The following is a 26826-nucleotide window of genomic DNA, read 5'->3' on the forward strand; positions in this document are numbered from 1 at the left end:
TCTCACCACAGTGTCCCATATATTTTTTGTGCAGAGTTACATCTCGTCCGGGCAACCCTGCTTGGGGATCCATTTTACGGGCCTGACCATTTTTTTTCCCACTAAAATATTAATGTTCATAGGTACAGTGTGATGAGCGTGTGATTTGGTGGTTACCTGGCTGCTCTGTGCAGCTCTACCCTTCTACCCACACACGGCTAACACAGCCAAAACACCGTATTAATGTGAAAAAATGCGATTAATGAGGGACATCAATCATCTTGATTTTAATTGCTACCACACAAGATATAATGATACGTTACTTCAAAGCTTTAACTTCAAACAATAACTAATTGATTTCAGCACAAATTGTCTTGTCGGGTCTTAATCTTTTGCAGTAGTGCCGGTTTGGGCTTTTTGCTCGGGCACCTTCAACCAAGACAAACACGGATACTCATCCAGGCAGACGTTGACCTCGTGTATCAGCGCCTTGCAGAAGGTCTTTTTCCCGTAGATCAGCACCACGGCGGTGACCGTGGTGTAGATGGAGGTGAAGAGGAACGTGAGCGTGAGGATGCTCTCGTGGTTCATGGTTATCTGGTAGTTGACGTACAGGTCTATCACCAGGAAGAGGATGAAGACGGCCACCAGAGACAAAGCCATCCGGATCACCCTCATCTGAGAGCCCAGCTTGGGCCCGTGGGCTCCGTTGGCGGCGGCCTTCATGTGGCGGAGGTGCAACGCCAGGTGGACGGAGATGGAGATGCAGCACTTCACCATGAGCACCCCCGGCAGCACATCGGCGAGGAGCAGGTAGACCACTTCGTAGACCACGCCCGCGGTGGAGGCGGGCATGAGAAGCCCGCAGTCTTTGTTCCCGGCGGTGACGTTGTTGGACTGAAAGACCACCAGCATCGGCATACAGGTGCCCAGGCCGCACAGAGGGATGAGGAGCGCGGCCGGGCTCACGTGTTTGAGGATGACGGCCTGGATCCGCGTGTAGCAGTGGTTGGGCGTGCTCACCAGCTTGGTGCTGTAGTAGAAAGTGAGGAAGCTAGTGTCCCACATGATGGTGAACTTGAGGCTGAAGATCAAGAGGAGCATGACGGCGTAGGGCAGGTTGGCGATGCGACACTTGCTGTCCATCTCGTCCATAGTCATCCAGAGGTAGCAGACCAGCTGATGAGCCACGTTGGCCAGCGACAGAGCCAGGATGATGGTTTCACAGGGGCTCCACTTCTTGTTCTGCCTGTAGTTCGACAGGCTCATCAGGAAGATGTAAACGTTGAAGAAGACAGTTGTGGCGGCCAAGGGGCCCGTGATTACCCAGATGGTCGATTTATTCATCACGTACATATTGATAATCTTTTTTTTTTTAATCACAAACACATCAACAACAACCTTTTATCGCAAGAACTTATTCCACAGTGTGCCACTCGGCAGCTCAAACAGATGCCGAGATGACAAAAAAAGGAAAAAGAGCCGCGCACACTTCGAACCAGGCGGCTGTTCACTTCACTTCGGTGGCAGGGCCTGTGGAAAAGATTTACACAATCAGCTTCTGAAATACATGCAGAATATCCAATGGGGCTCAATTAAAAATAGGACTTCTAAAATGATATTATGGTTGAGAATATGTGTCAAATCTACAAACCGGGCAGCTGTATCCCAAACCAAGTAAGGTGCAGTTGAGGTGAGAAAGTTTGCGCGAATACGATAAAATAAACATTTGTGTTTACCACAAACAAAGCTCCCGTGGGTTGGATTAGGCTTTTCATCACTCCGGGTTTTCTGCTTACACTCTGTGCCTGTTAGTCATCCCAACACGTTGTCCGACTCAATATCTTGGGCTGCTATAGAAGAATCCTTTGTGTTGATTTGTTTATCCCAAGCCTGAAGTCGTTTGCACAATGCTCCCAGGAAGGTGAATGTCTTGGCACACGTGTTCCTTGACTGGGATTTATATACGGATGGGATTTGCATCATTGACAACCACAGGTGATGGTGAGGAAGCATTTGCATATGGCGGGTTTGTGCTCATGGTGAATATCCGGTGAGTCGACTGTCTGTCAGTCGGCACGGCGCCGCAGCCCGGCCCGGACCGCGGACCACACGCCACCGGACCCTGAATGCAAATGGTTAAACCTGCGGCTCGGCCACTTATTTACAAACACCAAACCCCCCCCCCACACACACAAAGCCCTATTTACCTGATAAGAAAAGCAAATCCCTTTGCTGAATCACCTTCAGGAGCCTTTCTGATGCCCAACCATATCACCGTGGTTGGTAAAGTCGAGGCAACTGACATTGGAGAAAGACTTCAACATCGACTTTGGATTGAATATAAACAACAATGTTTATATTTCATTTATATTTTTGTTTGCCGGTGTTATCGTAGGACATTAGCATGATTTAATGCAGACAGGGTCCTCTTTCGGGGTTTTGCTTGTTGAATGACATCTTATACATCTTATACTACATTTGTATTGTGATAAATATAGCTATTTTTATAACAAGCGATCCAAAGCGATACAAATCCAAATTTGGAAGAAAGGCACTATACACAAAAGCATGAAAAACTCATTTTTTTGGAGAAACTGAAGAACATTATGATAATAATTGCTCTGCCAACATTGCGAGACGTTCTGCTCTCTTGGTTATTAAAAGAAGAGATTATCTCGTTTCTAAGCGAGGTTGCCAGACACGTATTTGTGACACATTATTCTATTCCCCAGTTCATGCATCACAGCATGGACGCACACTTTCACACGGAGAGCTGATTATTCTCGTGGATAGACGTTTCTTTACTAATTTAAATGGAGTAATCAGAAAGATGAGGAAATGTAAATGGACTTTCATACAAAGGTACACAGTCAAACCCTGCAGGCGCGTAGTGAAACGGGTTTGGAGTGTTTGTGCTGCAGGAGCTGCTGGTCAACGTCTCAGGAGAAGATAAACTCTAAACGGGGCTGCAGGCGCCGTGCTGACTCTGGATTCTGAGCGTGGCTTCAGGTGAGCGCTGCAGCCAACAGCCACTCGAGTAATAACCGCTCAACCACTTCAACCAAAATGGGAGAACACATGAAAGGCAACGATTTGTTCTGCATTTAAAAACCATTCCAGGAGGCAAATGCACATTAGAGGACCTGAAGCTAAATTAACTACAGTCTGATTCATGAGCAGCTCACGGTTTGAATCTATATTTGTTCTGAACATAACAGCCCTCGGCCGTGTTCCTTAAATGTAGATTTACTAATTCAGGCTAACAAGCAGATATCAGGCTAAATTAACCCAACTCATTCTGCCACGTTGTTTCCTTGAAAGCAGTTTTGAGGACTGATTCGTAAATCCTGGATGAAGTTATCTTGGGCAGCAGTGTACTCTATTTTGAGAATTTGAACTCCTGAAAAGAATTGTTGTTATTGGCTGAGTGGTGATCATGTGACTGTGGTTACACCAAATACGCAGTAAAATGCCAGAGGGATGCTCTCGCCGCTTTGAAAAGGCACCAACAGCGGGAACACCAAAAGAGAGTCGCTACCACGGACTTCAATGAGCTGGGCCTGATGATGAGGATCAGGGAGACGGAGGATCTGATTGCCACCACGGTCCAAGAATTTGAGGCAGAAAGAACCCTCCTCAAAGATATTTGTTTGGACTTAAAAAAAAAAATTGGGCATCTTTGGGAGACGGATGCAAGACCGCCAGACAGAGATGTAAAAGATGAGGCGCAAAATGCAGTTGAAGAGGAAAAAAGACAACAACCTTCATCTCCCACGCCATCCTACCCCATCCATCTCCCCCCTCCCCTTCCCCTCTACCACCCTCCTGGTTGTATTTTGGTGTACACTAAATGCATTTTATTAGGGTCCTCGCTACGACTAGTCGTAGAGGAACCTTTTGTATTTCAAGGAATTATTATTATTCTCACAAACCACGGGCCTGTTTGGGGCTCCTGGTTATATTTTTTATTGTTACAGAAGTGTGAGAAACACATTTCATAAAATATATATATATATATATATATATATATATCCTTATAGGTCATTATAACCTTCAGGGTTGTGGTCACATGTGGTAGGTGTGTTAAGAACCTTCCAGCATACACTGAGACAATGGATGCCTTCATGATCTCACTTTACTGTGTTAATAGCTAACAGCGTCATTTTGTTCTACTTTGGGCTGTTTCCAAACTTCCATCATTGTCAAACAGTCTACGAAAGTAATCATAGGCCTGTATTGAAAAGAAAACCGAATTTTTTTAAAGCAGCTTGGATTGAGCAATGTTCAGCAAAGTGAGTAGTGCAGTTATTAATTTGATTTTTTTAAAATCAAACTCCAGATATTCTGTCTCAATGTCAGTTAAAACCTTACCACAAGAGGTCCTTGTGCATGCAGCCAGTAAAAATGAACACAAACAAACCATCACATCACACAAGGCAGCTTTGAAGAACCATAAAATCCAGACTCGCGTCAAATCGCAATTCTGTTATCTTAATAACCTTTTTTTCCACGTACAAAGAAAGGGCCCGGGAAATAATCACCATCTTCCTTTTCAATGCACTCCTAATTAAGTTTATAATTAGCTTAACAATATATATTTCATTTAATTTGATGAATTCATATCAAATCTTTTCAAAAATTTTGTATTACGTTGTGTCAGATATCATAGAGACATGAAAGATGGACCAATGGCACTAAGATGTGGCTGCTCAGTGAGCCCTGAATGAGATTCAGGTGGAACTCTCCTCATCAACGTCTCAGTTAAAAAGGTTTTATTGTCCATACAATGTTTGAAAAAGAAAAAAAAAGGCATCAGTAGAAATCTGTCTTTTCATATTTACATTTTACATACATTTTCAGCAAAATCAGTGCAACAATAATAATAGTAGTAGCGAGGATTTGCTACAGTGCACTTTGAAAGTCAACCACATTTTTGTTTGAACAAGGGCTCGCCCCTAAAATCTGATTTATACTCCCGGTAAATATATTGAACTGACAAATCTTTCATACACATACTTTGCATTGAGTTCTTTACATATATATATTTTTTTTTTACTTAAAGTAAAACATCCCTCGTCAGAAGGCATTGCTGTGTACTAAAAATAAAAAAAGGGATTACACAGGGTATCCATATCGTTGGTCGTATTTGAGGGGAGGACGGCCTTCCCCTGCCCTGGCTGGCTGTGATGTACCGTTACTCTCGCCAAAGTGCACGGTACCGGGTCCCGATTCACTGACGCTGGGCAGGTTGTTTTGCCTCACCGAGCTGTATTGCACCCCGGGGTGGGTGCGGTACGCCAACACCGAGCGGAAACTGGAGTTCCTGCTGTTCGGCCTGCTCTCTGGGGCCGGGACGTCCTCCCTTGGAGAGCAGATCACAGGTTACCGTCAGGCCGTCCGCGTATTTCACATTTCAGACCGCTTCGAGGACGCTTGGAATTGTTTTCCGCCTCAGGTGACATACCTTATTTCGTTTGCGACCTCTTTCACGTAGCGGCGCTTGTGGCAGCAGCAGATCAGGAGCCAGATGAGAAGCAGGAGGAGGAGCAGCAGCAGGAGAGCGCCGATCACCGCCCCGGCTATGACACCCGCCTTGTTGGTAGCTGCAAAAGAGGACACGCTGCTGTCAAGTCTGACAAAGGGGGTGGTGTCAGTCTTTGTCGTCTCCCTTTTAACAGGAACGCTCGCATGCCATTTTTTACGGCTTGCATGAAAGGCAGCAGTTAAAATACAACACAAAAAGAGGCTTCGGGATGCAACACACAAGTGCGCCTATGTGAGAGCAAAGTTAGACACGGACTTACGGTTGTATGCATTCAGTGCATATTTACACTGTCCTTGGCCCACGGCATTTTTTGCCTGACACACGTAACTCCCAACGTTGCTGTCCGTGTGGTTCTTAAACAACAGCTCCCCAGTCTGTGGGTCTTGATGAAAGAAGAAAGCACTCAGTAAGTAAGTAAGTAAGTAAGCAGAACAGAAAGAGCTTTTCGTCAAGGCAAGATGCTCCCTCACCTTGGGTTGCAGTGGTTGGCATTGTACCTCCACTCTCTCTGGTCCACGTGTAGCTGAGAGGAATGGTTCCCTGGTAGGATTTACAGCGGAGGGAGACCGGGCCGCCCTTCTCCTCCCCGCCTTCAACCCAACACTTTGGCACCGATGGGGGAGCTAGTGAGGGACGAAACGGATCAAGGCTCAGAGGTGAGAAAGAGGAGAACAATACGATCTGCGGCTACAGAAGCAAGGTGTGATTCACCGGTTGAGACATGAGGAGAAGCCAGACAGCGTCCACATTCCGTAAAAGGGAGAGTGACATGTAAAACCAACAATGGGAGCGCTTAGAAAACAAACAGGTAAAACGTGTAAGGAATAATTCCTCCTCACCCAAAACTTCCAGAGTGACCTTTCTCGTGTCGACACCCGGCGCCATTTTGACTTTACACATGTAGGTGCCTTTGTCCGACTCGCTCACAGCGGAGAAGAAGATGGAAGCGTCTCCCTTCTTGGGGTCCCCCTCGAACTGGAGTCTTTTGGCGGACCCGGCATCGCTGTAGTAGTGCGTCGCGAACCCAGTGTAGGATAAGATCTGAGATGCAAAGATGGGTTTCAGAGACACTTGTAACACAGCTCAAAAGGTAATAATTTGTCAAACCTCCCAAACAGGTTTTACGACAACATCCCCCTTCTGTGCCCTCACAACAAAACACCTACCAGTTGGTCTTTCAGTGTCATGTCCGGGTTGAGTTTGGACCACTCAACGTCCAGCTCTCCCGTGTCTTCGGGGCTGGAGATGTAGGTGCACCCCAGGGTCACTTTCTCCCCGACGGCCTTCTGAACGGTCTGTGGCCCCGGGGGCGACACCTGCAGCGCCTCCGTCACATCTGATCAGTCAAAAGAAAAAAAAGCAGTCCGATTTTTGCAGTGTGAAAGGACACACTTACAAAGGGCTAAAATGTCTCTCAACAGCATATATCTTTTTCCAACATAATGGATTTTAAGCTGTGGGCTTTCGCTCGGCAACAGTCTGAGTGTAGCAGGCGTGATCTGAGACTAATTGGCCTCTTAAGCCAAACTAAGGAGGATTTGGAGTCTGGATGGAAAAATAGAGGTACTTTTGGGAGAGTGTGTGCGGGAAAACTCCCAACGCTCATTAGTCGTCAGAAATATATGAATAAATGATAATTAAAACTGAACTCACTGGAAAAATATGAACTCGACAAGTGGCAGCTAATAGCTGTTTCTGGGTTGAAACACGCCCTGCTTTTACACTGTTTACAGCTCTCATTTAATTACTGCTGTTAGCTTAGTGTTTAAAGATATAAAAAATACAAAATGTAGATTTTTTATTACGCAGCAGCGTTTTTCAACAGAGCCTTTTATCTTGACTGTTGTCATTCAACTTCTCATGTTGGGAAAATCCATTTTCATAATTTTTCTCATCTGACTGAAAAAAAAGCTTAAATTAGTCAGTCAAATGCTTATACTGCCAAATACCTCTTGGGCAAAATACTTGGAACTAGGGGAGATGTGTTTTCCACGTGGACAGGCAGTCCCGGCACAAAGAGCTGGAAATATTAAAATGGAGCATGGGAGTTTTGCATGTATTCCGCTTTCCCTCCCCTTCACACTTCTGCTTTCATATAATTTGTGTACCAAAAAACAAAAAGGAGCCCAAGTCCCTCAGTGTCCTTCTTTGCAAACACCAGTTTGAAGAAAGAAAGGACCAAGAATGTTAAGCATCTCATACCGGTCACCCAGCAATGTTATGGAATGTATGCAAGGCACTTTACTCAGTTGTATTACTGTCATCATCAACAAAGAGCAAGCCGGACTGGCCAGTATATTGTGTGAGTCACAAACACAACATGTTTTGTACGTGATCATATATATACTCTGCTCCCTATAATGAGAATACCTTGGCCATACCTAAAAAACACATTCCTGAGACATGAAAAGAGACTCACCTGTTTTGAGCCAGACTGTAAGCAGAAACAGCAAAGCCACCGTTAGCCTCATACCTGTGAATAGAGGTTCCATTATGACCCTGAAAGCAAGTGCAACGTAAAATGAGGAACTACAAGAATGTTTTTTCAGTGGCTGTCTGCTAGCTGGGAAGGTGGTTGTTTTGTCTGTAGTTCAGTTGTCCTTCTACCTCTCTGACACAGCTGTTTGTCTTAACTATAAGTAGCATAACTTACTGCTAATTCTTTTCCCCTTTCTTTGAGCAGGTGAGGTCTGGAGCACTTGGAAGTCTCAATTCAAAACAAGCAGGGGGCAGATATGTTCGGTTTTGTTCTTGATTACGCGCTACCAAGGAAACTAAAATAGAGAAAAATAAAGCTCCGACTTACCTTGAAGTATAGGAACAATCCAAATAATGTCCTTGGACACCTGCTAGTCCTTCAGTACTGGTGGAGCTTGATTATTTACTCTCAGGTGAAACTCGGTAGCAGTATCTATGGCCACACCCTCTCTGTCCATAGTGCATCGCATGGCGACTCCCAGTCTGGAGCATTTAAAACCGCCCTCAAATAGATTTGATTAAAATGAGATAACCGGCTCTTTGTAAGTTGGAAACGTTCCAAGTTTAAAACAAAATAGGACATGTATGATCTCGTTTTGGATTTGTTTTGTAATCGCGGGCTTGTGGGCAGGACTTTGTGCCAGAGATTAATTATTACCTGTCCGTGTAGTGCTGCTCAACAACAACTATTTTGCTGCGCAGCATTTCTTGAAGGTAAACACATCTGTCACCTGCCGTTCCATAATTATGCATATCATGACTCCCCGGGTGTCTACATAATTTGCTTTTTTTGTATGCTGTAATGCAGTTTAGATGTAGTGAAAGTGATTTCTCTCCTAAAGAATGTTTAAAATGTAGTTTTGCTTCAGGGTGGTTGAACAGAATTGTTGAAACAGAAGAAACACCCGGATGGCAACACCCATGAAAACACACCCTCTGACGGAGGGTACACAATGAGTCGCGTGTCGGTTCGTTCCTCGTTGCCAAGGGGGTCACGCAGCTGCAAACCGCTGCTTCCCTTTTCACATTAGATGGCCATGCTCGTTTAGAGAAATCCAAAAAATAGTTTGAACCATGTCACCGTGTCCCAATTTCTATTAGTCTTGATTCATTTAATGAAATAGAGGGTTTGAAGCGGGAGTAGACCGGCTCAAGTAAAGAACCTCACATTTGCAGGTGTGACCCAAAAGTTGTAGTAAAGTCCGATGGAGCGGTGAAATGATTCAGTATTGATCACGTTCGAGGGTCGGTGACGTGTGAGTATGGACCACTTGCCATTAGGGCACCTAAGTGCTGGTTAAATGCCCTCCCGCCAATAATTAATTAACGTTCACTAAAGAGATGAAAAAAAAACCCATTAATGCTCAGGATGAAACACGACCAGAGAGTCGGACTCCACCTCCTCCTCCTGTGTCCCACAGCCGTTCACCTGGGCCTCAGGCGGTGGGACGTTACATCTGCGGATCTGTCCACAAAGGTGTTCACGCGCTTCCCTGCCAAATATCAGGGTGCGCAACGCTGTGTGGTCAATCTGCTTTATCCAGCAGGTGTTTAACAGCCCCACTTGTCCTGCCCATGCTTTAAGATGCGGCTCGGACACCGTAGACCTGCGCCGCATCCGTCCCTTTGACGGGGCAACGCGAGACCAAACAGACAGAACTGGGACGAAAGACCCCCAAGAAGACCGCAGGAGAGAGAGAGAGAGAGAGTGTGAGCAGGCATGATGAATATGCTTGTACCTCCCTGACACAGCAGCCCTTTGAGACTCAATGCTTTCTTAATTATCCCACAAAACCCAGCTGATGAGAGGGAGCCAAACTCCTGCCTTGTCTTCGCAGCCAGAAATCGACCGCATCCACATCCATCTTGCCGAGATTATGCAAAAGGTACGCTGATCACACCGTGGGGAAGCACACAAACCACATTGACAGATGTCCAAATTACAAGTAAACATGCCGCGCGGAGGACTCCAACAAATGACCAAAGCAGGGTGCGGAGAGGCTTGCCAGCAGCTATACTGAAATAGCACGACAGCGTGAGTCACGGCTTGTCAATGTCAGCCAGCCGGTTGGGCACATATATTCCATCTTTTTAAGGTGGAACACCACTGGGATGAGGATGGCGCTTCTGGCAGAGGGAGGCAGTCACTCAGCCCCTCAAAGAGCAACGTGAGCGAAATTCAGGCCGCACGCTACATTCGGGACCCCCCCCCCCCCACGTCCACTCCGACGGTGACATTGATTTTCTTTACTCCTTTAAGACAATCAGCGATTACTCACAGATGTCCTGTCCGTCGTAAACAAAGTGCTGCCTGATTGTGGCCATGGTGAGAACAGTGGTGGCGTTCCCAGTCACCATCCAGTTGTGAGGTGGTGTGTTGGTTTTACTGTGGAACTGGAGGGATTCTTTCCTCTCTCTGATCAAAGGGGCAGCTTCCATCAAAGCGTGCATGAAGGATGCTGGGCACAACGTGACAACATCTCAGCGGTTGCTTGCTATAGTGTGCTTTCATCCTCTGGAATTATTGATTTTGAAACTATTGTGGCAAAAAAAAAAAAAAAGAGTAGTAGTTTTTGCATCTACAGCATTGAGAGACGATATAAAATAGTGAAGTCAAATACACAAATACAGTGTTTTTGTTCTCGTGAATCACTTCCACTGTGAATCTCGGAATGATTGTCTGAAGAGAATCCATCTAAACAAGTGTGTGTGCCAAACCCTTATCCTTATCCATGCGGACAAAACCCTTCCTTGTTGTACACCCACATGAAACTATAGAAAAAGCCCCGACGCTCCGGCTTCATTTACAGTAGGCTGCTTCACACAGCGGTTTCAACTTCAAACCTCTGAACATTCTGGGTGTAAAATACGGAGAGTAAATGGGAATTTATGGCGTCTTTACTACTCCATCCCACCATCGGTTCACAAGCTGCCCACCCACACATCCACCCCCCCGCACATACACAGCCTGCGGTAGTCAGAGCATAGACGGTGGACCCCATAATCCAATAAGTTGTGCTTCTTTTGCTAAACCCAGTGAAGCCTGGCACACAGAGAGAGTCCACGGAGACTAGCGGTCCCTTAAGCCTTGCTTGCAGGAGTGGGATAGAAAACTGTATTCTGAAAAATAACTCAAAAGTCTCCCCTCTCTGCTTCCATGATAGTTCACATTTGCACACATTGAAGGAATAAAAATAAAATGATGTATATCAATGCTAGATTTTCTATTAAAAAAAAATGCACAAATTAAAAGACACAAAAAACCACATTGTTGACAAACTGTGTTATGGAAAATGAGCACAATCTTATGCCTTATTGCCTGTATCCTCAGCCAATCAAAAAAACACTCACATGCAAAGGACTTTCATTTGGAGAAAATTATTCCTGCAGAATTGAAGTTCCGTTGAATGATAGTTGGCTATGCTTAAAGGCAACATAATGATTCATAGAGTGACGGCAATTATCATCAAAAGACTAACTATAGTTTTTTTTGGAATTGAATTTGCATTCATTTGATGCCGTTTGTCCTCGTTTTCTGGCACAGCCGCACATGAGTGAACATGACTTTGTTGTAGTCAGCCAGTAATAGTTCATTTTGGGCCGCAATAAAATCATGACAGTACACAAATACTCCCACTATTATACAGTATTTTACAAAGCTCCAACCACTTTGTACAAATTGATAAACTACTGCTAATCCTTGCTCTAACCTCAAATGTGTCCCAGATCATAAAGGAATACAAATTCTAACTATAACAAAAAGAGGGCACAAACTAAGAGGACTTCAGTAAGTACTAATTGTGCCTTTTAAAATGAATTAAATATAACGTCAAGCTTGATAACAGAACGCAAAAGACAACGTAAAAGTACATCTTTGTTGCTTAAACGCATATGGTCAGTAAAGGTGATGTATTGAGAACATTCTAGAAAGTAAACGTGTAATACATATCCAGATCAATATCCACTTAAATTCAGGTTTTGCTTGGCGGATGTAAGTCATTCTTGTCTTGCTCTTTGGTGCTGAGAAGGTAACACACTAGGCCCATAAAACCAAAACAGTGAGCTGAAAGAAGCTCCGTAAAGCCGCTGGATCGTCCTCCGTAGGTTCGTCATTACGAGCAACCTCTCACATTACGCAGTTCTTTCATTTAAGAATATTGATTAAAACAGATGGAGCTCATTACTAACACTGATCCCGACTTCCACTTGATACCAAACTGCAAACCACAAACTAGCCTGTTGAAAGCAAGGGCAAGCCCAGAGAAAATGTATTGACCTCACATAGCGCTCTGAAGGTCTTCTCTCCTCTCCCTTCAGCTCGCACATGCACACACTTTGCACGCCATCTATTCAGATAAATGCACGGTGTGGGTGGCTCGATGCTCTGAATAGAGCTGCCCATTCGAACGGGATGGAAAAAAAAAAAAGAAGAGTTTTGACCCAGGTAGGGAGAAAGAAGTTGGACAGGAATTGCAGGATGCCTTTTCATTTGTGGTCTTGCACTGAACTGTGATCTCCAATCCGAGAAGCCGCCGCTCGGCTCCACTTAAGACGCACAGATGCCGGATATCACGCAGTTGACGGAGGATTAAGTGGTGGGGACCACGACAATCTGTGCCGCTTCCTCTGCTGTTCAGATGAACAGTTGGAAACAATGCTGCAGCTTTTTTGAAATGACAAAGGCAACATACCAAGGCTTTAATTTAGACTGAAGCGTGTTCTCAAAACTCATATTAATGTGAATGTGAGTGGTTATTGGAAACAAAACCAGCATATTTCCGGTAGTCTAATGCTCATATGTTGTTCACTGCTCCATATGTTCCCTGCCATTTACATTAGGTTATAGATTCTCATCCACATCAGAGCCCATGTTTCCTTTGGCCAAACACATTGGATTAAAAGAAAGGAGCTTTGTGTGTGTTGGATCTGGTCGTGAGTTGAGATGAATGGACCAGGCTTTGAGCAGAACATTTGGTCTCATTTATTATGTTGAAGTTGAGCGACTGTATCCACAGTGTTTGCGTGTGATGAGGAGCTTTATGCCCGGGCAGTTAGGTCAATCCTCATCAAGATGCTTAATGAGTGTTTTAATGACCGAGGATAAGGTTGCAGTCTTATGGAGATGACCAGCTGTTGGAATCCGCATAGTCTCTCTTGCATCTTTTTGAGACTTTCCAGTGTACAGTAACATTGACATGGTGCCTTGTTACGCTATATATTAAACATTCACCCTGTTGAGAGGGACATCCTGCATTGATAAACAACAGTCAACAGTCATGCACAGGTTTATCATTGTGCAAAAGATGTGCCACTTAAAGCATTGTAATCAGGAGAAACTTTAACAATAATTTATTAAACATCCATTAATATGAATTGTGCAAAGTCTTTGGAGAACGGACTCCATCCTGCCGTAGGATAATCAGGGGGTCGGATAAGGCATATTCCCCCTTGGAGCCCAGACACTGGTGCTGGTGGTGGTGAAGACAGTTGCTGCAATCCTGTGATGAGTGTGTCTGTGCTGCTGATTGCGGGCGTCTGGGGCTGGAGGAGGGTCGCATGTGGTGCCTGAAACACTGACAGCATCCCAGAGAGAGAGAGAGAGAGAGAGAGAGAGAGAGAGAGAGAGAGAGAGAGAGAGAGAGAGCAGGTTTTTTTGCGATTGGCTTATGGAAACAGCGCGATGGATGGTTGGCTAATTTAAACACGCTCGCCCCCCCCCAATCAGCTCATATGGGAACCGCAGGGAGAGAGGCGGACACCTGATGAAGTTCCAGGATTGCCCAGCTGATCCTCCTGATTGAACTGGAGTTCAAGCTTCATTTGCACTGGGGAAACATGTTTTTTAATCAAGGGTTTAGAAAAAGTGGCTTACAGGAGGAATCATATTCATTTTAAATACGATAGGTTTAACCAGGGCAGTTTATTTGAAGGGGATCTCATTTTAATAGTCCTGCAAATTGTCACTGATTTTAAATCTTTTTTTAATGAAAGCTTTTCGTCTTAAGTAAGAAACAATATGCTTGGGGCTGGGAACAAAAGACAAGCCAGGGAAGTTGTAAAATATTAAGAGACGCACTAACACAATGGTTGTTGTGTTGTTTTGATTGGAATGGTTGACAATAACATAAATATTGAGCATCAGCAGTTTCCTCCTTTCGCAGTTTTTTAGGAACAACTTTACACTGCAAATGAGTCCAGCTACTAATATCATTTATTAAACAAGCATGTTTTATTAATCTGTATGCTGCATTTGTAATTCAAATTCACATTCTGTCATGTGCACACCATAGAATGCTAAATAAATTACTGTAATCATTTCTAGTACCGACTCCATTACTTGGCCTTTAGAGGTTTTTTAAACCCACTGTCGCTTTGTCATTCCTACTTTATTGCTGCTTTGGCATGCATGGGTTGAACAAAGCAGATGTACAAATACAATCAGTTTTAAATGTTAAAATGTCTTTCTGGTCTAACCAAGCAAACCAAATTTGCCGTGACAACACTCATTGCACATGACTAGACAAGTTATCATAACATTATAGGGCCGACTGTATGAAAAACAAAGTGTATAAAGGTTGTACTGATGTGTTTTTGAATAAAGATGCATTTTGCGTAAGAAATTAAAATGCAAATCATACCAATGATGCCAAAATACAATTATTAAATAGATACCTGTGGTGAATGGAATTGTTTCAGGAGCAATCAGGACTCAACAATGAAATTCTCATCACCGAACAGCAAATTATTATTTATGAATGACTATTATTAGCCGCAGTAATCATGTGCTCACAGGGATCCACTAATGCTACCTTCGGTCTCTTGGAAGCACATTGGCAAACGTGTCAAAGCTCTATTCATGAATGTTATGAGTTATAGATTAGACTGGGGAGTTACAGAGCAATCATTACCTCAGTCCATTGGTGAGTTATTGAACTGAATGTAAATGCAGCCTCATGTTGTGGAGAAATTCATTCTATGGAAGTAACTTTTGTCCCTCCGGCCAGTTGTTTTGACGCCGAAAGCAGAGTGATCACAACCTCAGGGTCTCTCAGATAAAAAGATTATATTTCAAAGCGTGTTGTGAGCTTAGACGAAAGGACAAAAAAACAACAAGAACTGGGAAGTTAAATCAAGTGATGAAGGATGATTGGGAGTCACGCGCACGTCTCGGGGGACGGATGTCAAAGTCCCAGATGGGTTTTGATCCTTAGAGGTGGTCGAGGACAGGCCAGGTTCGGTACACAAAATTGGTAGATATGGCAAAGGTACAAAAGGAGACACATCCAAAAACATGTTGTAGACTTCACTTAAGTTCAGCTAGAGACAGGCGGACATAATCAGGAACATTGGGAAGACGTGAGGGGACGTCAGGACACCTGCGACAAGAGGCAGATGTGGTAATTATAAAGGTAAAACAGGAAACAGTGAAAACCGAGGTAAATGATAAAATGCCTCGACGAGTCCTGACAATCACAGAGTTTGTTCAACTGAAGCCATTTGTTAAGTTGTTTTACCGACTGTTGTTTTATTTTTGGGGGCAAAAAATGCTCTAATTAGCAAACAAGCTCTGCAGGAAATGTGTGTGTGTGTTTATTATTAATGCCACAGTGTCAACTTTGGCTGATGCTCTCTGCCAATGAGGTCCGTGGAAGCACAGATTACTCACTACTGCAGGGGAAATCTGTTATACGCTTCAGTCGAACCTCCGTTTATCCAAAATCCATCGGCCTCCCATTCATTCATTCACTGCTGAGTCTCAGTGGTAGTAGAGATGGTTTCGATGGGGTTCTTTTTCTTTATTACTGTGTTTCATAACGTGGTGGCACTGTGTGCCTGTGCTGCTGTAATGCTGCAATCATTCATGCACTTGCAGAGAAGCCTACAACATTGAGCCTGAGGGACGTCTGTCAGAAGCAGAACCCTGCGGAGAAAAAAACGTAATAAGAGCAGTATTTCACAGCCCTTTGTAATGGCAGTGTTTGTGCTTCTGCTGTCATATATGCAGGATTTTGCAATCAAAACATTTATGAGTTTGGATATTAAATGTGTTGTTTCAGAAATGTAAAACAAAATCTACCAATGAAATACCAATTGCATTGTATGCAGCTCCTCACTATTTTAAAGAAGGACAATGACAATGGAAAGAATCAGGACAGGACGTCTACCTGATTCACATCATTGTTTTATCATTGTTAGTTTTTGCTCCAGTTTTGTCAGGTCAGCTCGTCTGTCAGTCACGAAGGTAGCTGTCAAATCGCAAGACCGTCTTTGAAGGGATGGTTTGAGTTATGAGAGTGTTTATTAGTGTGTTAGGTTACCAAACACAGGGTATTTATTTATTTATTTTGAATGACTTTTTACCTCTAGAGTTAGTCCTACATGGACACTAGTACAGTGTCTGTATCATGGGGACCATGGTGTTTTATTACTAAGGAAACAACAATATGACTAGGTGCACTACTTATAAATCTTATACATTTAATTGTGGTTGGCTTTTGGTTGATTTCCCCAGTGTGGGAAGCAGAGCAGCTGAAGAATCAGGGGAAATAAATCTGAGAAACAATGGAACATCTCAAAAGAAAGCACTGTATTACTGTTATATCATGCTGTGTGCATGTACAGCAGTGTTAGATCCAAGATCTCTTCATCTAAGTTCTACATCTGCGGCCACAAGATATACAAGTAGGATTTAAGGTCCTAAATGTAGCTGACATTTGGTCAGAGGAAAGTGAAAATGAAACCATAAAGGTCAAGCTGTTATCTGCTTTTATGCTGCAAATGATTTTCTGATGTTAAGCAAACGAAAGCTGCTCTGGGATCACTTAACGTGGATGAGAAATGAACTTGTTTGGAACGAGCGATTTTGCTCGTGGAGACTGTAATGTCGTACAACATCGCTGAAAGCTTTCTACTGTGATGGAAAGCTGTATCTCTGTGGAGAGAACCGGGATCATTACAGGGACACAAATCACAGCTGTGTTAAAGATACTGACCAGACACGACCACACAGCGAGTCATTTTGTTGACTGATGGAGGTGTCGACGTTTGCTTTAGCAAAGGCAGAGACATTGATCATTAATAAGTGTATTGCAGCAGAGTAATGGATTGCAAAGTGAGGAAATAGAAATCCCGTGTTCTCTGACAAAGACAAAAAAGCAGCTTGGCCATTTTCTTTCCCTCTAAGGTTCCACTGGGACACGTAACAAAAGCATTATCATTTCACAGGTGACTTGCGATACACCATGCGGGGTGGGGGAACTTTTCTCCCACACTGGGCAATTCGATTTTTGAACACTTTTAATTTGACTGCTGAAACTCATTATTTTGACTACCTGGCTTTAATTCACATTGGAGTACACACGATGCTACTAGTTACTGATGAAGAAAAAACAACACAAATAAAGAAGTGATTTTATGAATAAGGAATGAGTCTTTTCTCTCTCGTGGGCTTTTTTTTTAAACCTCTCTGGCTCGATCGTCCTTGAAGAAATAGCTTGCAGTCGTTGGTAGCTCAAACACAGCGGGGAGTACTTAATGGAAATGTGCTCATGGAAAGGAGCTACGCGCATTCATAGAACATTAGCAGAATTAATTTTCTGATAGCTATTTTTCAAAATTACTTTGCTTCGAGGAATTATTCCGTCTGTTTGCTCAACATGAAGCAGCAGCCTCTGAAGAGTAAAAACCTCGTCTGGCTCAGTCCAAAGGTGACATTCTGTCACTTGTTACTTTCTGTTTTTGTTTTTTTTCCAAACAAGAAAAAGTCCTGCAGTGTCGTCGTCACATCGAGGTTGCGAGGAGATTTCAGAAGGTTATTCTTTCCTGGCTACCAAATAATCCAGTAGTAGAAATCCTCAGCCTGTGGTTTTACCCTTTACTGGCAGATTCAAAGATGATCACGTCTTTGCAGGGGCAACTGTTCAGTCTTTGTGCTGTGCTAGGCTAAGCCAACCTCATAAATGGACCAAAATAACACGTGTATTTGGGGGTGTATTGACTTCTTTTGTTGCACAACCTTCGGCAATGATGAGCAGAATTTCTCACACGTGTTATCTGAGAAAAGATCCCCATTAGGAGATGGAAATGAAAATGTCATGGCTGCCAGGGGAGATGTGAGCAAGTTACCCCTCACAAGGAGGGTTCACAGGAAGCAGCCACTGAATTTCTGATTGATTCCAGGCAATATTTTACGGATTTTATGGCCTTCCTCATCCACTTGGAGGCCATTATAGTTTAATACATTTATTAACTTCAAAAGACATTTTTCCTTTCTTGGAACATAGTTTTCAGATTTTGCCAGTGAAGTGTGGTTCTTTTTGTGTTTTGTTATACTATGTCAATAGTGTTCACTGACACAATTCATTCTAACAAATATACTTGATAATGATCGGAAAGATGCAGATTACATCTTTCTAATCAGCATTCTCCTCTCAGCTACACAACACAAAAACATTTCAAAAAATGGCAAATTGCTTTTCATCAGTCACTATATGACAAATCAAATACTAATTACAATATCTGCCAACATTAGAATAACAAATCATTTGTTCTGTTCATATTACTTTTTTGTATGCCCTCACACATTTTCCCATTGGCCCTCGGGAGAAATCCATCATGTATGCAAGTGCTGGGAACTAAATAAATGGATATAAATCCTGTGGGCAGCAAACAGCCGTCCCCGCCTGCGGCCACAGAGAGCCGGAGCCATGTTTAGAAAGTAAATTGTGGGAGATCATAAATCCTTATCCGAACAACCTTTGACCAGGGAAACTTTACTCCACAGGAAATGTGTGAACCCGCTAAAGGAAGAAGGATCAGATGTCTTTTCTTCAGATCGGGTCTGAGAGGACAACTGACAGCTGTGTGGGAAGGACTTTGGTGAGCAATAGATGATAGGCTTCACACAAGAAGTAAAAAAAAATAAACCTTTGTGATAGCTCTTAAATACTTGCACCAGCACTGAACATATGTCCCTTGGTGTAGGTTAAATTTCCCAGCTAAGGTTTTTATTTTATTCTTGGTTTCACTAGACTGGAATTTCTTTCCCCTTTCAGTGGGCTCCAATTCATAACCTGTTTCATGAGCAAGTAAAACCAAGCATATTTCTAGGGTTCGAGGTGGGTAACCCAAGCCCAATCAATACCGTTGCAGATACCAAAAAGAAGCCTAGAAGAGATCCAGAAAACCAGAGGATGGGAGACATGTCAGCTTACTGCAGCAAATCCAGTGAGTTGTACACAACATCCAGAGCACAATGCAATGATTTAGAGAAGGATTTTCTCCCTCTGTGGGATGGACCAGTCATCGATATTCTCGTCGCACACAATTCTTCATTAATTGTCAAGTGAATCTTTTAATTATACAGTCATTATCACATAGAATTGTTAGTCCCCCTGTTTTGTTACGTCTTTACACAAAAAATGCATAACCGTAATGATAGGAATAATCATTACAAAATTCTTTATGAAAATCAACATCATTGCTTCGGACACATCAACACCCTCGTTGGACCAGACAGATTTTTTTTTTACAGCTTGCAAAACATCAGTCCTGAGATTCGAATTGAATGAAGTTGGTTTGTTTAGTCTCTACAATGAACCAAAATGCAAATTTTTCATCTTTTATAGCTCATCATTTAATGAGAAGAGCATCTCGTAGTAAGGAGATTTGTTTCATGCAAAATATCGGTCTCTATGTGATTGCTCCCCCCACTTTGCGCCGCGTCTAGTCGTTGCATTCATAGGCCGAAAGCAGCATCATTTAACTGAACAAACGGTATATTGTGAGATTAAGGTGCAACACTGTAACTCTTCCAACCAGAAGTCAGTATACCGAGAGAGTATCAGATCATCGCTATAACACACTCACACAGAGACACTTGAAGATACACAAATACGTCATAAATGCTTTACAAGCTACATAATAAAGAGAAGAAAAAAAAACTAGGGAGTAAAAAATGGCTTTGCATGGTTGTAAGGTATATGTCAATATAGTTTAACAAAGAATAGGTTTGGTCTCTCTAGAAGGCTCACTTCATCTTTAGCAGAGGTCCAGACTGCACGTCAGATCGCACACAGCTAACCCGGCTGACCTGGCCACTGTTTATGCGTCAGTCAAGCTGATAATTATCTCCAAATATACCTCCGCTCCATTCTTCTTCTTTTTGCACATAATCGTATTGTGCTATTTCCCAAAGTAGTTCTTTCAGTGCTGCAGAATCTATCATCTCGCATTAGAGATAAAAGCACTTCATCTTTGGAAAAGACCATTTACCTCTGCTTCTCTTTAAGTCTCGTAAAGGTGGAATTGGCTGCTCAGACCTCACATTCGATGGATCCTGATATTGTGCACGTGCACGGCCTCGACTCGTTCACCAAAGGGTCCATTGTCTCTGAGTTGGAATGGTAGCTCAGGTAGTATTCTTGCAGCTGAGAGTTCAGATCCTGCTCCTGCTTGCTGTTTTTTTTCCTGCGCTTATGGTTGACCGAGTGCTGCTGCAGCTGCCTCATGGTGTTGGGGTAGCGCCTCCACGACACATAAATAACAAGGAGGATCAATGCCACTGACAGGAACAGGGCTACGCTGCCTGCAACGATTTTATGGAAAGCCATATGTTCAAAGTGTAGCTGCGGGACAAGCGAGGCAGGGGCTCCGGGGGGGACCGCCGATGTGGAGCTCACGTTTGTGGACTCTGTCGTCTGTCTGTGTTTCTCACTAGGACGGCCAGGCACAGGGGTCAACCTCTGAGTAAGTGACTCGGTGCCCAGATCAGTTGTGGGGTCAGGGTACAACGTGACATTCTCCATTTGGGTGGAAGTAAGAGCGATGAGAAACGTGGTCGAGAAAATGTTAGACACGTCCACACACGTCAGCTGGTTCTTCACCACTTCCACCACTCTCTCGCCCTGCACAGACCTGGGGCTGCTGCAAATCATACTGATGTCTTTAGAGTCTCTGATGTTTTGGAGCCATCCCATGAGAGGACAAATGCTGGGGCTGCAGTCCCAGGCGTTGCCGGCCAGGCTGACGGTCGTCAGTGAGGCCCACGCCGCCACGGCCTTCACAGGAACGCTGCTGAGCTTGTTCGATTCAAGGTTGAGGGTTTGCAAGTTTGGCATACACTGGAAAACCGCCGGGTCCAACATTTGGATTTCATTCCCCGACAGGTCCAATTTCTGCAGTTTGTGCCAGGTCCAAGGCACGCCTTGACTCATGGAGCGTATGCGGTTCCACTGCAAATAGAGGGTCTCCAGGTTGGTAAGGCGTGGAAAAATTAAGAAATTAATCCGGGAAAATTGATTGTGCTCTAAATGAAGCTCTTTCAACTTGAAGAGCCCCAAGAACGTTGTGCGGGTGAGGCTCCGCAGGCGATTGTAACCTAAGTCCAGAAATTCCAGGCTGCGGCATTCAAGGAAAGTACGAATGAGGATCTGATTCAGCCCATTAGATCGAAGGTGGAGATTTTGTAGCTTGCGCAGACCATAAAAATGCCCCGGCTGCAGAGACCGGAGCTGATTATAGGACAGGTCCAGATTTCGGAGGTTTGGTATTGCGCTGAATGTGTTGTTGTGCAGATAAGTTATCTTGTTGGAGCTGAGGATGAGTTCTTTGAGCCTGCGCACGCCGTGGAAGGCTAATGCATTGATGTCCGTGATGGAGTTGTGGTCCAAATAAAGCCAAATAAGCTGATTGAGGTGGGCGAACTGGTACGGCAACAGAACCAGCAGGCTGTTATAGCGCAGAGACAGACCCTGGCATCCCGTGGTGATGTTTTCCGGAACGCCTTGGAAGATGCCAGACTCGCAGTAAACAATCTTGCCTTCGCAGCGACAACTCGCGGGGCACATCCTCTCCCCCTTGCTGAGCAGCAGCAAAACAGCTGCCTGCAGAAGAAGACATGATAACCTCCAGTCCAACATCACAGAACCTGTTGGGGGCAGAGTGGGGGCACATGCAATCAAAAGGGATGATTCGGCTTTCGAGAACGTCGTTTGTTTTCAGAGACGTTCAAATAAGAAAATGTGAGCGATGGATTCCTCAAACGGGAGGTGGTGAGGAGCAGCTCGAGGTCTGATGTCTGAGACACCGGAGCAGGCTGCCTCATGAAGAATTAAACAGCCTGACGTTTGCTACTTTTAAGGTGAGAATGTGTGGAACTATTCGGGCGCAGGCAAAGAAGTGGAGCTAAACACGTTGTTTAAATGAATGCTTGAATAAAAATGCAGTAGACCTTGCTTTCTAGATTTTTCAGATATACAGTTTCTGAACTATTGAATCTGGCAGCAGGCTACAAACTGAAAGCTGCTGTTTTCTTGTCTAGGAGCCTCAAGCGGGAGAAACTATGTCAGTTAATTGTTAAGAACACAATGACTTACCCATAGTTACCGAAGGAAGGAGTAATCCTCTGAAATGATGAGCACATTCAACTGCTCTCGAGCAGCATCAGAGTCGCATCACTGAAGTCTTCAATTATCCTGGGGGGGGGGGGGGGGGGGGGGGAATGAAATAAACGCAAGTTTTCCGCAGCGGTGCAGGCCGCCCAGTATCAGGGCTCCCTGCGGGGTGACAGGACGCCCTCTCACTTGGCTTTTAGTTGGAGTCCCTGCTATAGTTCAGCCTGCTGTGTGCGCAATAACCCATTTGAGCGCTCGAGCCTCCACTCTATGCAGCCCCCCACTCTCTCTCACTCTCTCTCTCTCTCTCTCGCTCTCTCTCTCTCTCGCTCTCTCTCCCCCCCATGTCTCCGATCTCCCTCTGTGTGTCTCCCCACTGGAAGGCGTAGGCGTCTTTAAGCGCACACATGTGTTTGATACAATTTATAGACTAGGCTGCCCACCGTGATTTAATCCATTCAGTTAGGTTTTTTCTTTCATGAATGTTTTATGTCTCATAGACATGTTACATCTGAATGTAGAGGTTTTATATGTGCTCTGATCATCGGATGTGGGGACGTTTCTGCTGTAGCCCTTAGATTTTTTTATTTTTTCAAATTTCAATTCACGTGTTTACAATCCAATGTGCTAAAATGTCGGGTAACCATGAGGACGAAATGATACACAATGTCATAATACTGCTGACCGTGATGAGGATAGTAATTCCTTGATAAAAATAAGAGAGTTAGATGATACAGATCCACCATTCATTAATAGTATTTATCATTCAGGCAGTGACAGGAAGTTGTGTAATCCTGATTTTTGGTAATCAGCTACTTTTTTCAAATCACAAAAAAGGAAACAGCTTGAAGTGTGATGTTGTCCACATTAGACAGCAGTCAGAGGGTATGCAGATAAACAGATAACACCTCTTGGTGTCTTGAGATGCTGCTAAAGAGGTGTCAACCGTGGCTGTATATCATGCCTTCACAGAGTGGGCAGTCAACCGGCAGCAGATGAAAGAGGAAAACATGTAAAGAGGAGACGGGGGAAACGTGTATTTCTGTGGTATTTTCATACTTTTGGAGCAGCTTTCGGTGCCCGGCCTGTGAGCGTTTGAGGCGTAATGTGTGGTAACAGCAGCCCCTTGTGCATGCAACAAGAAACGCTCTGCTTCAAGAGCTCTCCACAGTGAGCGACAAGAACTGTGGGTGAAAGAAATTCATTCATATCAATGCCTGACATAGTTATATTCTTCGCCTCTGTAGATTGTGCTTGAAAGAAATGTATTGATGAAATCTGCTCTGTTGAACGCCACAGTTCGGGCTGAACCACGATGCTCGGAAATGTAGCTATTCCCTCCCAATATCGTAGCACCACATTTTCCAAATGAATTTCAGACGGGATTGTTTCTTCTGAGGGTGCGCTGGCTCACATGGCGCACAAAGAAATGCGCCCCTGAAGTGTGGGAATACGGGCCGCTCTTTGACTGACACTGCTCGGGGGGGGGGGGGGGGGGGGTGAGAGCTGAACTACTCACCGACATGACTCCCCCACTGACACGAATTGCAACTAAAAATGAATACATCACAGAAGACACGAATAAAACACAAAAAAAAAAAAAAACTTTCATATGTTAAACTGTTCCAAACCCATTGGGATATTCCAAAGTGTGAGCCTTAAATCATGTTCACGTAGACATTTATCGTTATTTTCATATGCACAATATTCTGTATTCTCGTCACTTCAATATCAATATGAAATACAGACACGTGGACACACATGTATGTGCCCGCTCAGTCACCTTTTACTCACTGAGACGTGTCCTCCAACAATGATTAGACGGACCAAATGGCGGAGGCCACTTCCTCCCTCAGCAGCTCGTCACCCGTGTTTAAAACATTATGTCTGACAGACCTCCTCTCAAAGCTGATCTCTTGATGAAGGTCAGAGAGACTTTGTCTTGAGATGAGTAGATCGCTTAACAGTTATCCTAAAATACCTTTTGAATAGCTCAATCATCTCAGTAAATCAGTGCAACGTGTGAACAACGTGTGAACTGGATGATAAATCGCTCAATTGTGTCCACATTAAAAGCCAGGAGTCTTTTTGCATCTTTTGTGGACTCTGCTTATTAGGATGATTCTTTCTCGTATTACACAACTGTTTGAATGTTTTATTAGACAAGGCGCAAAGAATAGAATTGGGTTCTAAAGAACCTGTTATGAAGCTGATACGTGTTTGGAGGGTTTTCAGAGTGTTCCGTTTCTCGCGCAAACACACAACCTTTGCTCACAAGTGCTTTAATACAAATTTTATTTGCACACAAGGAAGCAAAAAAGAAGCTCTGTTATGCCCCACTGGCTCGCTCATGACCGCAGCTCTGCGCTGTTTATACAGCGTTGTCATGGAAGCACTAAGCCAACCCTGCGGTCCATCCACAGGTTCGACCGGTCAGCACTTGTTGCCGTTGTTTGCCTTGTTCTCTTTGTTGCTCTCACCCAATAGCGGTGCCCCGTTCTTGTTAATATGTTATTAACCCTATATTGATTTTAGTACTTTTATAGATGCACATGATCTAGCTTTCATATTTGCTCATGACTAAACACACTCGTGCCAGATCCACATGCTATACGGTAAAACAGAGGAGTAACAAAATTGATTAAAAAAAAGGTATGCCACACACATTAATTAATCACATCATTGAAAAAAATGACAATCACAAGGTTGCCAAGGTTTCCGTAATATATAATCAGTAGAGTGGGAGCAAATCCCCAAATACAATCAGTGGAGAGGTTTTAGAAATAGCTCAGTGATAAAACTTAATGCAAATATGATTCATTATTAGTATGTGAACATTTGATTTAACTGCTGTGTGTTTTTCACACAGTAAACACATGCCCTGCAGCGCCTGAACACACACTTAAGGACTCAGCGAGTGTGTGTTTTAGCTTCAGGCTCCTCTCCACAGGCCTACTTATGATTGACAGGGCACAGGATTGATTGACTTCTTTTTTTTTTCCCTAATGGAGAAGAACGATTATTGCCACAAAAATACCAAACACATTTTTGTCAAAAAAATACCAACCTTCTATACGCCCCCTTGTCTCGTGTGTGGCGTTTCTACAATAAGGAACTTAATGCAAACTAAAATAAAAACCTTTACATTTGTGATGCAGTAAAATGAGAACATTGCAGTGCTCTATTAAGTGGTTGTTTCATGCAATATTTAAAGTCAGAAGCCCATTATCGACATCTCTATAATGCATCATAAGCGGATCCTCACAGGTTTTCTTGCATGCATGAGAGCGATATTTAAAAATGTAGATTCAAAAACAAGTTTGTTAAATGTTGCACCAGCAAAGATTGTATATACTGTTTTAATGGAGTTTTCAACCAATGTTTCACTATGTGAATTGATCTAAAGATGTGAGATACATATATAATGGAAAAAAGGTTCTTTGAAATATATCCGAATATGAATCCAGGTCAGGTGGAAAACTCTACAGCCCCAATCATCAGAAAACTAATGCAGCACAGGCACAACTTTTGGGAAGAACAATCAGAAAAGTAGGATTGGCTGAGTACATTTAAAGGAAACCCCTTCATAATACAGCCTATAATCGCAGAAAAGTATCCAACTACTGTCATATCAAAAGACAAAAAAAACTATGCACTATTTTGTCCGTGTTTGTGCGAATTCTAGAAGCAGCAGGGGATAAAGTTTCAGATATTTCGGGATGAGCACTCTTCCCAGAAATATTTAACAGCTGTGTAACTTGCCGGGGTGAATAACACATTTAGGAGTGAATAGGAACAGCTTCTACACTGTTTTAAGTCCCTCTACAATCTATTCATTTTATTATTTATACATTTCAACACTGTGTTTCAGCAGGATTCATTATGCTGCAAAAAACAGGTCCACCCCTTGCTCTATTATTTAGGGCTCAGTCAGTAACAGACAGTCATTAAAGTTTTATAGGAAGCAATTTGGTTGCTGAGTTATTTGCAAAGTGAGGTGAGTGCATTTGGTGCCAATATAACTTTGTTGTGTATAGCTTGGGTTTCCATGCTTTTCATGTCAAGAGATTACCACCCTGTTACCTTGAGAGGTTGATCATCAAGTAGTCTCAACATTCTGCAATTTAAGCCATATTATTTGGAGAATATTTTGACAAACAATCAAATTCCTATATGAATAAAGTTTTGGTTCTAATAAGGGTGTCAAATAAGGGTGTGCATGTTTCATAGATGCAGGAGCGCAATAAAGGGGCCACACCCAGAGAGAGGACTAACAGCGTGAAGTGGAGATCTAATGGTGGACAGGTGCCGTAACGTACTCCTTGATCATAAAATTCTTCTTCCGTGAACGATATATGGAAATGTTTCCACATCTATACATCAAGAGGGAATAAAAATACATTATTTGGGTTAAAACTTGAATGTTTT

The 26826-nt window shown here is 43.5% G+C and overlaps 3 protein-coding genes across 4 annotated transcripts; all 3 read right to left on the reverse strand.

Moving 5' to 3' along the window:
* Nucleotides 1-363: 363 nt before the first annotated feature.
* LOC119225131 (uncharacterized) lies at nt 364-1335 on the reverse strand. Its single transcript, XM_037482808.2, has one exon. It carries the CDS (start codon nt 1333-1335, stop codon nt 364-366), a length of 972 nt encoding a protein of 323 aa, XP_037338705.1.
* Nucleotides 1336-4718: 3383 nt separating this feature from the next.
* On the reverse strand, nt 4719-8448 carry vsig8b (V-set and immunoglobulin domain containing 8b). 2 transcript variants are annotated; one of them, XM_037481427.2, is made up of 8 exons: nt 8334-8416; nt 7947-8026; nt 6694-6863; nt 6367-6568; nt 5998-6150; nt 5787-5909; nt 5447-5585; nt 4719-5344 (listed from the first exon to the last, which is right to left on the reverse strand). In XM_037481427.2, the coding sequence occupies exons 2-8, from the start codon at nt 8017-8019 to the stop codon at nt 5098-5100; spliced, it is 1107 nt and encodes a 368-aa protein (XP_037337324.2). In that variant the 5' UTR covers nt 8020-8026; nt 8334-8416; the 3' UTR covers nt 4719-5097. The 2 variants fall into 2 exon arrangements, with proteins under 2 accessions (XP_037337324.2, XP_037337325.2); XM_037481428.2 differs by having other exon boundaries at nt 4720-5344; nt 7947-8000; nt 8334-8448.
* A 7076-nt stretch (nt 8449-15524) lies between these two features.
* On the reverse strand, nt 15525-22489 carry lrrtm4l2 (leucine rich repeat transmembrane neuronal 4 like 2). Its single transcript, XM_037483119.2, has 2 exons — nt 22381-22489; nt 15525-21932 (listed from the first exon to the last, which is right to left on the reverse strand). Exons 1-2 carry the CDS (start codon nt 22382-22384, stop codon nt 20320-20322), a joined length of 1617 nt encoding a protein of 538 aa, XP_037339016.2. The 5' UTR covers nt 22385-22489; the 3' UTR covers nt 15525-20319.
* Nucleotides 22490-26826: the final 4337 nt, after the last annotated feature.

The sequence above is a fragment of the Pungitius pungitius genome, chromosome 5 (genome assembly GCF_949316345.1).
Source record: "Pungitius pungitius chromosome 5, fPunPun2.1, whole genome shotgun sequence".
In the NCBI taxonomy this organism is placed as follows: domain Eukaryota; kingdom Metazoa; phylum Chordata; class Actinopteri; order Perciformes; family Gasterosteidae; genus Pungitius; species Pungitius pungitius.

Bases quoted from the DNA above. Each gene is read 5' to 3' on its own strand.
- LOC119225131 (XM_037482808.2), bottom strand. From the start codon at position 1,335: ATGTACGTGATGAATAAATCGACCATCTGGGTAATCACGGGCCCCTTG.
- vsig8b (XM_037481427.2), bottom strand. From the start codon at position 8,019: ATGGAACCTCTATTCACAGGTATGAGGCTAACGGTGGCTTTGCTGTTT. The intron at 6,151-6,366 runs GTGAGGAGGAAT...GTCCCTCACTAG, and splicing joins GGTCACTCTGGAAGTTTTGG to CTCCCCCATCGGTGCCAAAG. The intron at 5,586-5,786 runs GTAAGTCCGTGT...CCTCTTTTGCAG, and splicing joins TGCACTGAATGCATACAACC to CTACCAACAAGGCGGGTGTC.